We start from the raw sequence: 12,008 nt of genomic DNA, 5'->3' as shown, positions 1-12,008 counted from the left end.
GGGTAAGAGTTTTCTTCCATTCACTTTATTTCCCTCAAGAATCTCCTTTAAGTCTGCTGTCATGCCTTTAAAAATCAAGAATCTTTTGTCTTTGGTCATCCTTTCTTGTATGCTGACACACGCGAGATACACATTTGTTTCATTTCCTCTTCTTGCTGAATACATTGTGATTGTTGTGTCTGTAGAGTCAGATTTTTGTCCGTTCTGAAAATTACTTAGTAGATGTCTCCATGCATTTCCTCCCCCCACTTTGTCTGTGGCCACAGACTTCCTTTTTCTAGAAGTCTGTAGGAATGCTGTACCGCTCATCGGCCCTCCAGGTCCCTTCACTCCTTACTATTTCCTTGTCTCCCTGTGTCTCACTCTGCTTATTTATCCTGATCTACATGCCTAGAGTCCTCTTCAGTATCTAATTTCATAATTAACACCTACACTGAGCTTTTAGTTTTGGTAATTATGTTGTTCATTTCCAGGATTCTCCTCTGTTGTTTTTTCAAATTTGCCTGGTCATCTTGGTAGTTGCTCTTTTTTTTTCTTGCTCATTTGTTTTTAATTCTACCTTAATTATTTCAAAGCCTTATACATAATGCATCTGCTATTTTGTATAATTTTATTTTAATGCTCAGAGTCCTTGAAGTTCTAATGTGTCGTTTTGCTGTTCATACCAATTAATTCCTTCAGTATTTTCTTCCCTGATGTGCATTATTTTTTATTATGAGTTTAAAAAGTTCAAATTCAGGAAAAAAGAATGGAAAGCTTGTTTAAGAGATATTCTAGAGCATTTTATTCCTCTTCAGATGTGAAGATGAGAGCAGAAACTAATACAATCAATGGGAGACTTTTTTTTTTACTTTTTTGCCATTATCTCAGTTGTTGATTCAAGATAAATTTTAATTATATACTTTGATTATTTTTATAAACAAAGTCATGCTCAGGACCACATTAGCATCTTATTGGAGATTAAAACATATATAATCTATAAATATGCTTTAGAATATTTAAAATATATATCCATATTGCCTTTTAGGGTTCCTTTCCACTACTATTACAGACCACATGTAATAATTTGCCTTCCACAGCAAGACAAAATCCTTTCTAAATATTTCACATCCTTTTTAATGAGTTGCTTTCATCATGGTGATGAGTTCATTCAAATTATTCATAGTGAATCATCCCATAATAAATAGTGGTGCTTATTCATCTCTGTTCTGCTCCTACTTATGCACCACTTTACTGATTCTCTTTTTTTAAATATATTTTATTGATTATGCCATTACAGTTGTTCTATTTCCCCCTTCATTCCCCTCCACCCTGCACACCCCTCCCCCACAATTCCCCCTCTTTAGTTTATGACCACCCGTCTCAAGTTCTTTAGATTCTATTATCTCCCATACTATTCTTGCCCTCCCCCCCCATCTATTTTCTATCTACCGTCTATGCTACTTATTCTCTGTACCTTCTCTCCCCTTCTCCTCCTCCCATTTCCCTGTTACTAACCCTCCATGTGATCTTCATTTCTATGGTTCTGCTCCTGATCTAGCTGTCCTCTTAGTTTGCTTTTGTTTTAGGTGTGGTTGTTAATAACTGTGAGCTTGCAAGATTGATCTATCCAGCAAAGCTTTCATTTAGAATGGAAGGGCAGATAAAGTGCTTCTCAGAAAAGATCAAATTCAAGGAGTTCATCATCACCAAGCCCTTATTATATGAAATGTTAAAAGGACTTACCTAAGAAAAAGAAGATAAAAAAGATGAACAGTGAAAGGACAGCAAACTCACAGTTACTGATCCTCTTTTATTCAGAGTATCAACAGATTCCTTGGATTCAATTAAAGGTTGTCATTTAATTGTGAATTGAGGATTATGCTATAAATAAACCATATCCAGAGGTTGTCAGCTATGGTCATTTTGATACTAATAAAACAAATATATAGAACAGCACAAATTTTATATGAGAACAAAAACATGTAATTTTCCAATGAAGAAATTTGTAATGATATAAAATCTTTCTCTTTGTTTCATGGTATACCATGAAAGGCAGATTGATCATTTATTAAACAATAGAGAAACATGTCAGAATTACCTTTAGATAGGTTTTAAACTAGTTAAAGTCAGAACAGGCATAGCACTGAGGTAACTGAAATAATGAACAAAATGTGTGAGGATGAAATTGCACACAAAATTCCTCGCTGCAGAAGATTCAGTTATTTTTAACATAATGTTGCAAGGAATTTCAAATTTAACTCTGAAAACCACACAAGTCATAATTTTAAGAACACTGGAAGTGTTACAATAGTATATGCAAAGCAATAATCTAATAGCATGTGCAAGATCACAGAGGAAGAAGAAAACAATTTTTATTTTGCAAAGTGATTAAGATTATTTCTTATAGTGATAGGTCTAATTTCAACAGGTACGAATGGAATATATGAATTCTTAGTGACAAGAAGACAATAGGACATGAGTTAAAACCTCAGAGGTGTAATTTTGAATACCAGGAAGGGTTTCAAAACAAATAGATTATATGGCTTGTAGGACAATATAGAATAGAAATATCAATTTTAGAAGCTGGAAAGTAAACAGCATCGTAGTAACTGCTTCCACAGATGGAAAGAGTTATGAGCAAACCCAGCCACACTGCAGGAGCCTGTGGGGAAGCTGAGCAGTGTTGGGTTGGAAAGAATATGTATCAGTACTTTTTATCAAGCCAAGCAAATACCTTCTCTTTTTAATGGCCGTGTTCATTTTAATTTATTAATATAATCTACCGCCCTTATGTGGTTGAGGCTACAGTTTCAATATCAGAAGTTGATGGAATTAAGTGTTGTCATAGAGCTAAATATTGTCAAAGCACCCCTAAATGGATAGGAGAGCCAGAGGACAGTGCTCTAGCTACGCTCTAGTGGGCCATACAGCATGAGGTTCAAGGCCAATGCCCATTGGTGAGGTCTCTACATCTGTGCTTGATTTCGCAGGCTGCCACCTGCTCGCCTTACCTGTATCAACACAACTACTCTCTACATTTATTCCCTCAGGCCACACCAATGGAAAGACAGTTAGTTCCAAACCATAAAACAGAGGGATTCGGCTTGGTGGCATCAAGCCTCTGCAAACCATCAGGGCCAACCAGCAACATTTATTTCTGTGCTTACTAATAGTGAACCATTCACAGTATCTTCAGTATCTTGTAGTCATTTGGTCAATCCCATGTGAGCCTCCTTATCCACATGTTCCTTTGCTTCCCACACCCCACTGTTTCTCATCTGTGTCTCAAGGTTTCTTGGGCAAAACGCCAGCACCTAACACTTCTTCAAAGAACTCGCCTCTACGTATGCAGACCTAAACCCCAGACCCTGCCCGTGTAGTAATTTTGGAATGTAAGAGTGTCTGCTCTGCCAGCTCCTAAAAAAAGTGAAGAAAGGGGCAAGGCCAGTTTCTCTCTGAACCTCAAACCCTCGTAGTCAGTAAGAGGAGACATCCCTGCCCCCACACCCCACCCTGGAGAAATGCACAGAAGAATCCAGAGCGTGTAACAATGAGTTACAGCCACTGATGTCCCTCAACATGGAAACAGAGCTGGAAGAAATGAGGCCCAGCATCTGTGCCCAAAACTGTATTGTTTTCTTTTGCTCGTTTTGTGCATTTCTAACATTTAAGTCAGTAAAAAAAAAACTTCTTAAAATAATTAGGCCTTTTTTCTTTACTTTCCTCTCACTTAACCCAAGAGTAAAGATGCATTCTTTAACTTTGAATACTGTTGGTCAAGGTAATCATTCATTTATTTTATAATCTATTCATTTGTTCAACAACTGTTTGTCTTAAGTGGACGCCGTATGTGCAGGGTCAAACACTGTGGAGTTGTAAAACTATTTAGGTGTGCTTCTACCTTCAACAAAAAGAATAATATATAAGATATTAGCAAAATAAGATATTGGTAACAATAAAGTGCTACAGGAGAACCAAATAAAGTCTTTCTCTCCTGGAGTGTCAGGGAAAGCCCTATGGAGAATAAAGCTGATGAAAGGACTTGGCTGGAGGGTGACCTTTGTACCCAGAGTGGAGGGACATGTCCAAGGGGGAGGGGAAGCATTATCTCACACAGCATGTACCGCCACGGTTCTGTGAATTGTCCTGTGACCGTGAACCGAAGGCAGATTCTGCCCTCATAGATCTTACTTTTGTGTAAGAGAAGCACAATAAATGAACGAATACAACAAATGGTAGGAAGGAATGGTTACTACAAAGAAAAGTGAAACTGTCGAGGAGAAATTAATGAATGGATTAGTGTTATTTTCGTAGGAGGAGTAGGAGAGTCCTTTTTTGAGAAGGTGACCATATAGCAGACACCCGAACAAACATGCTCACATCCAAATTAATCTAAATTATGCATGACCATAGTGTATGAATCCTTTTACTGGCTCATTTGCACAGGCAATTAGTTTTTGTGTTTGAAAATTTTAAAAGTACAAAAGAGGCTAACAGTGGAAATCTCCCTCCACTCCTATTCCCTAGCCACCGAGTTACTATCTACCCCCAATCATATTCATATATATATGTCTGTATATGTGTATGTATATATATATATGTATATATATATGTATGTATGTATGTATGTATATATGCAGGGAAATATTTCAAGCTAAAGAAACAGGCACTAAAGATGCCCTGAGGTGAGAGTTCTTTTGATATATTTGAGGACATGTAAGAGCTAGAGCAAGAAGAATGATCGGTAATGATGTTAGAGAGATAGTCCAGGTCATGTAGGACTTGTCGGTCATGGAAAGGAATCAAGACTCACGTTCAGTGTAGTGGGGATCATTGGGGAATTTTGAGCACTGGGTTGATGTGATTTGATTTGCATTTCTTAAAAGTTTACTCTAGTACTATGTAAAATAGACTATAGGAGAATAATAATGGCAGCTGGATGGGCCAGTTAAGCAGCTATTTCAAGAGTCCTAGTAAAAAATGAATAAAACTTGGATGAGGATAAATATGTAGAAAATGGTGCATTCTCTGATACGCCTGTCAATTTAAAGATGTCTTTAGGTAGCGATTTTCTACATAACAATATAATAAAGGAAAGACTAGAGAGAAGTTTTTATTTTTGTGTTTGTAGTTGCTTTTTTGTTTTTTGTTCTTGTTTTTGTTTCTGTTTTCTCATTCAAGTTCATGATCCACTTTGTCTTTCTTTGGATCTTTCCCCATGCATGTCAAAACCATGTGATCGCTGTCCCTAACAGGGTTAAAACCATGATTTGGAATAAGTGAAGTAATCTTGCAAGTTAGAAGATACAGCAAAGTAAATGCTGAGTACAAGTCATGTTTTATGGAGGCTTCGAATCTGATTATATTAACTATCTGTTGTTAATCCCTCAGATTACCTACTCAGTACATCTTGTAGACAGTCTATCAACATGATTTTGTGAGTATTTTTAAAAACTAGGCTAGAGTCATTTTTTATTAATTTCCCACCCAGTAACAGCATATCCAGGAAGTCCCTCCCCTCCCCACAAAAGCACATTATTACAGGTATGTGGAAGCTTCATTGGGGGTCCATGACTAGAAACTTTGCAGTTCCTTGTACATTCTCTAAACTAGGCATAACTAGGAAGTTAAAATGAGATACTCTGTCAAAATCATGAATTTTCTGTGGTATTTGAATAACTGGGTTGGCTTCTCAAGCAGATTGTACAATATTGCTTTTTCAGATCAAGGACTTTCCGTCAGAATTCACCATGTCCCAAAGGAGAAGATAGCTGTAGAGCTTTGGGGCTGTACTGTAGGAGTGTAATTTGTTTGTTCAACAAAGCATGGCAGCTAAACCAATAGAATTATTGGTTATGTAGTCTTTCTTATTAGGCCATGTTGTAAAGCTCTGAGGAATGGAGAATGCTGAAATGAATTAAAATGCAATTTTTCCCCCTAGATATTTTTGAATGCGGACACAATTCGGCTGGGAAATATGCCGACTGGCTCTTTCTCATCTTCACCCAGCTCTTCAAATGCCCGACAGACGGTGTACGAGTTGTGTGTGTGCCCCAACGGCAAACTCTACCTTTCTCCAGCGGGGGTGGGTTCCACCTGTCAGTCCAGTAGCAACATCTGCTTGTGGAGCTGAACGGACTGATTCCTTCTCACACCACAATAGCCTTTGTTCCTGTCTGTCTGCTTCACAGTTCTGCTCGGTTTCCCTTGTGATCAGTCCAGAGCTTCTTCAAATGGTCCACAGAGTGACTTCTTCCAGCGTAAGCAGGGATTTGCCTCCACCTTCTCTTACAATTTACTGTACTGCTTGCTCAACACAGAGAGCGTGGGTGTCAGAACAGTGTCTCATCTTCAGCAGGAAAACTGGATCAGAACTTTCGCTCAAAAGGGAGAATAACATAGGTGCCTTTGCTACATGAAGTGAAGCACACAGTTTTAGATTTTCGCAGGACCTGGATATGAACTGCACATATATCCATTGCATAGTTGATATTCCCAGTATCCAATGGCAAGATGAAATGCTTAATTAACCCTGTAAGAAAACTAACACTACAGTCCGAAAGCACAATTTTTCCACTCATCTTTTTGGATGTAAACGTTTTTTCCCCGAATTTTAAAATCTTAAAGCTTAATGCTTGCTTTACTAAAAATTTAAATTCAGTACATGATTTTTAACAAAACAAAACAAGATAGAATCCCACACTGAATTTTGTTTCTTTAAAATCCATATGTTGTTACTCTTTGTCTACTAAGTCTAGAATTTTGTACATTAGGAGATTTTGAAAGCACTCAGCAATATAATCTTTACAGAATTAACAAAATGCCATTATACCGTCATTTGTCAGATCTGAATGGCCTTATGTAGTATTTACTTGGCTATTGCATGTGACGTGTTTACTTTTAACAAAACATCGGACTTGTTGAGATATAAGGTAGGATTAAGAGGGGAATACAGGTGGTGTGGAATCCACATGCTATTTTTGACTCCTAGGTTCTAATACTACAATATTGGCTTGCTTCATTCACTTGTACTTGACTCTGACTGCTAAACTCAAGCATCCTCTCAATAAATAAGTACTAGTGTGATGCATTCATGCTGAGAATGGATTCACTTTCCATTGGAATATCAGCTTCAGAATTATATCAATGTATTTTTATTGGAGATTAAACTTTAGGGACAGTAGAAATTAAATTCAAAATTCCTGCTCAAAGTAAAAAAAAATACAAGTGTTAACAAATGTTGAAAATGTGTTTACTCCATTAGATTCATATTTCACGGAACTTGTTTTCTTTCAACTCTCAGTCTTTAGTTAACTTTTCTCAGACTGTTAAACTACCCAACTACCAGAAATCCAGTTCTTTCCATTCTCCACTGCTTATTTTTGTAAATTAACTTTTAATAAATAATCCAGAATACTATAGACATGTTTATCACAGAACTCCTTAACTCAAAAAAAAATTTTTTTAATTTACAGAATCCGAAAATGTAAAATTGTATTAAGCATTTTCTATTATGGAAAAATGACTTGATTACTATAAGGTAAGTCCTTCATTTTCACACGTTAGTCAGTCTTGCCCAGCCCTCCGGTGTACACTGATACAGGTACCTGGAAGCTTCATTCTGGGGTCCATGAGTATGGACACTTTGGAACTCAGGCCTCTGCAGCACAGAGGGAAGTGAGAGATTGGAACCTGTTCAAGCTATTTGGGTAGCAGAAGCAGAAAAATTGGGTAATGTCAGTAACATAGTGAACCATTTGGCCAGAATTCTTTTGTTTGGGTAATCCATAATATCAAATAATTTAAAAAGCCCCATTTCATTAAATGTATTCTATACTTCACAGAAGAGTCAGAAAGATCGTGCAGTTTCATTACTTTTAATATAGAACTTGAGTTGTGTTTGGGCTTATTACATAAAACTTTGAATCAATATTGGAGTAAAAACTAAGATATGCAATTGCTTGAAAGTCATATGATAACACAAGAGTTGAATCTATGTAAGTTAAAACATTAGAATTTAACCTGAGAAATTCTTGCACTATTTTTTTGCAAAATACTAATAGAAAGTACAACACAAGAAATTTTGAGAAATTACGGATGCTAATTGCTCTTATGGACGTTTAGGGAAACATTAATTTGAACCATAATTAAAATTCAAAACATCTCTAAATTTAAAACATTAGAAAGTTTCTTAATCAAATGGGAACATTTTTTTTTTGATTAGTGATTAGCTGTGTTTCTAACCTCAGCTCCATCTTCTACTAATCAGTGAGCTGATTTTCGCAGTCTGGGAATACCTCCAAGCTTCAGTTTACTCTACTTTGCAACAAAAGTATTCAACAAGGTCTCTTGAGACCCCTTTCAGCTCTAACATATTCTAACTCCAAAAGCAAATATTCTAAGAGGTGGAAGGGGCCACTGAAAATTTAAATTATGTGGCGCAGCAGGAGAAAAGATGAAAAGAGTGAGGAGACAAACACGTATAAAAACCAAGTCTAGTGAGGGCTGTCAAATTTTGAATTCAAATATATTCTGAAATGTCTTAGAAATAATTAAAAAGAACTATATGTTAAGAGATTGAGACTGTGTCTAAATGATGTAAAAATAGCTGTTGAATTTAGTAAAAAAAATTGTGATACAGATGGCTTTCCTATCCAACACTAAATACTTGGTTTAAATTTCTCGACTGGCTGCTTTAGATTCCTTACCATCTAAGTATAGCCTTGAAGGTCAAGTTTCTATTGAAGACATAGAAGATTGCTCCTAAAAATCTTTAAATTTCTTATACAAGTTTAGGTTCTTTCTTAATACAGGTAGATTCATTGCAGGCTACCCAAGCAGACTCATTATCTGTTTTAACAGTACCATTTTTACATCACAACATGTACAAATATAATGCAGTTTGTGTAGATGCAAACTTCATATGTCCTAAATCAAACTAAAAAATGATTCTTTAAGTGTAGTACAGCTGGAGAAGGCAGGAACAAGGAAGGGAAAAATGCAGGCAGGCAAAATAGGAGGGTGGAAGAGAATGAACTCTTCTTAGCATTTAAATCCTTAGGTGGGAATGAATAAACAGATGCATTTGTGTTCAGTTGATGGGGTTAAAAGGAGAGAAGCAAAGATGGCAAATACTGCATTCATTCAGAATATTTCAGTAAGATACTTGTAAAAAATATATACTTCCAAAGTTCATTTTTTCCCTCAATGTCTCTAAAATTTCTACCCTGTATTTTTTTGTCCTGTTTATTTTCTTGTTTTATTATGAACCATAAACTTTATAATCTGGTACAAAATAATATAACAAAAAAATTTAAGGTAATGCTTCAAATTTTACATTAACCAGAAAATGCTTTAGATTTTACATTAGCCACAAAATCTTAGACTTTAGTGGCCCAAATCTCTGAAAATTGAGCCTGGAATCCTAAGTTACTGCTGCCCCTACCTACTCATGTGACCTGAAGAAATACAGTTAATTATCTTGGACAGAGCTTACTTATCTCTGAGAGGTATACATCAAATTAGAAGATTTTGGGGTTATTTTCATTTCTAAATTTCACCGGTCCCCATAAGACTCAGCAGTCTTGAGTTTGGTAGCCTAGTCTGAACTCGCACTGTTAATCTCCTGCTATATCTTAATATGTTGCTTATAAATGTTGGAATGTAAATTTTTCCAGCCTGCCACACCCTATTCCTTTTTCTATATTCCCTTTCTGGCTCTTTCCATTTGAACATTAATGGCCCTTTTAGAAAATAATACTTTGTTGGCAGGCTTCGGTAATTTGGTTTGCATTAAAAAAGAAAAGAATATATCTGGATATTATTAAAAAATGACTACTTAAGAAATTAATCGAAATATTTACTAAATATTAATACTCTGTTGATAATTCTATTATTATTTATTCCATCGAATGAAAAAGCATTGTTTTTTAAAGAAAAAGTAATTGAATTACAAAGGTCAATGGCTGAATTTTTTGTAATATGTTATGCCATTCAAAATTCCTTTGTATTCTAGCATCTGAAATACTCAATTGGATAGTGCCTCACTTTATAAAACTGTCATTTGATACAATAAAACTCCTAATAAATTATGCTATTGCTAAAATAATACCTCTGTATGAGGCAGCAATTGGTAAACAGCTTGAGAGGGTTTAATGCATTTAAGTGACTAAATGTTATAGCAGATCATGTCAACACCAAAATAATAAGTATTGCAGTTGAAGGTACTTAATGGCCAGATTCTCTATATAGCCATCAAGCAAAATTTACATTTGAGTTTTATGCTAGTCAGGTATTGTCATCTTATTCTTCCAGTAGCTTTGGTCAAAGATACCTGGAGAAATTATTTTCTCTGTGTACTCTTATATATTATAGTAATAAATATTGCAAAGCGTTGTTATTACAAAGTAATATTGTATTTTTGTTCTTTTAAAACAATCATAAGGTAATGAATGACCTTATTGAACACTGTTATTCATATTATTCTATCATGTAGTTCATTAGCTGTTTAAATGTCAGAGACCAAAGACTGGGATTTCTATTACATTTAACACTGCTGCATCTACTAATTTATTCAAGTGAATAGGAAGGCTTATAATTATAATGTGAAGTAGTAAACATCCTCCTTGCTGTATCCTAAGCAGTAGACAATTAATTAATGCTTTTGCTTTAGAAGAAAATCTTTCTTAGTGTAGTCCACTTATTTTTTATACATTCATAATAAAACCTTTCATACCCACCAAACAAGTATGTAAAGACTATATTCCCAGATGGGCCCAGAATGGATTTACTCAGCTCAGTTTACACTTTCATTGCTTGCTAAAAAAATCTTTGGGGAATATAACTAATTTCAAATACTTTTAGAACCACAGGGCTATTTTTTATGTGTTGATTGAAGCGGTTCCAATCTTTGAGAAGTCGATGAAAAGCATTAAAGGAAATGAGGTATAATGAACTGTGATTCTTTTTGTGTTTTGCCGTCTTAATATCCCATTTATTTGAGTATTTATAAATAAAAGCCAAACAGGGTTAATGAAGTGCAAGGACATTCACTAACAATGGAGATGTGTCATTTTGAGTTTGAGCGTCTCGTTATTTATACAATTCTTTAAACCAGGTCCACTACTCATTTATTTTGTTTTGTAATTTTCATGTAAATGTTTTTCTTGTATATATATATATATATGTGTGTGTATATATATATGACAAATGGAACTATTTTCTTAAACATACTATGCAATATGTTTGTAAAGTTGCAATATTACCAAAATTACAAAAGCTGTGCTTTTGTACTCGATCTTGCTTTATTTATGTAAAATCTATCTTTTTCTATTTAAATGGACTCTCAGTTCCATAAACTGTAGATAACATACCTATTCAAAAATCAGTCTATTGTATCTCTTGTTTAGTTTGGGGGGGTGTGGGTTATATTCCTTTTGGGGGAAAATGCAGCAAGGTATGACAGTTGGAATCTTTTTTTTCCTCAGAAAATGAGACATTTGAAGCATGCAATGAGCTCATATAATTTAAGATCTCTCCTGTAATTCTTGTATTTTGTCCTAATTTTGGTGCTGCTGTGATACCATGATTAAATGTGATAGTCAATACAAAGAGGATCAAAACCTATATGCTATTATTTCATTTACTTTATTGAATAGTTTCTGGAGGAGGGAAATGAGTATTAGTCATGAATAGAGACATTTTTCAATTATGTGTTTTAAATATCCATTCTATTAGGATATATACTTTAAAATCTACTTTAATTTATAAGTTTATATTTGATAAAAACACTTCTCTTGTAACAATCTGGATGTATGTTCCTTTCACACATATGACCAATGGAACTAAGGGATTCAACTTGATTGAAAAGTCAGAGTGACCACATTTTATCAGATGATTGGCTAACAGCTTAACTATGATTTATTTGGGGGGCAACACTAGACAAATGCCATTTGCTCAACACCCTCCACACATTTATATCATCACACATAAATGCACATAACTGTTCAACCATGAACTATTGGCAT

The 12,008-nt window shown here is 35.1% G+C and overlaps 1 protein-coding gene across 2 annotated transcripts in view; it reads left to right on the top strand.

Moving 5' to 3' along the window:
- The window catches only part of SGCZ (sarcoglycan zeta), a 209,454-nt gene extending 203,339 nt beyond the window's left edge, over nt 1-6,115 (top strand). For both annotated transcript variants that reach the window (XM_053660017.1, XM_053660015.1), the window contains one exon: nt 5,924-6,115. In XM_053660017.1, the coding sequence (XP_053515992.1) occupies nt 5,924-6,115 (192 nt within the window). The remainder of the gene's footprint in view (nt 1-5,923) is intronic.
- The last annotated feature ends 5,893 nt before the right edge of the window (nt 6,116-12,008 follow it).

The sequence above is a fragment of the Artibeus jamaicensis genome, unplaced genomic scaffold (assembly GCF_021234435.1).
Source record: "Artibeus jamaicensis isolate MK-2021 breed Jamaican fruit bat unplaced genomic scaffold, CSHL_Jam_final scaffold_833, whole genome shotgun sequence".
NCBI lineage: Eukaryota > Metazoa > Chordata > Mammalia > Chiroptera > Phyllostomidae > Artibeus > Artibeus jamaicensis.
Note: the sequence above shows the minus strand (reverse complement) of the source record. Positions and strands in the feature narration are given on the sequence as shown.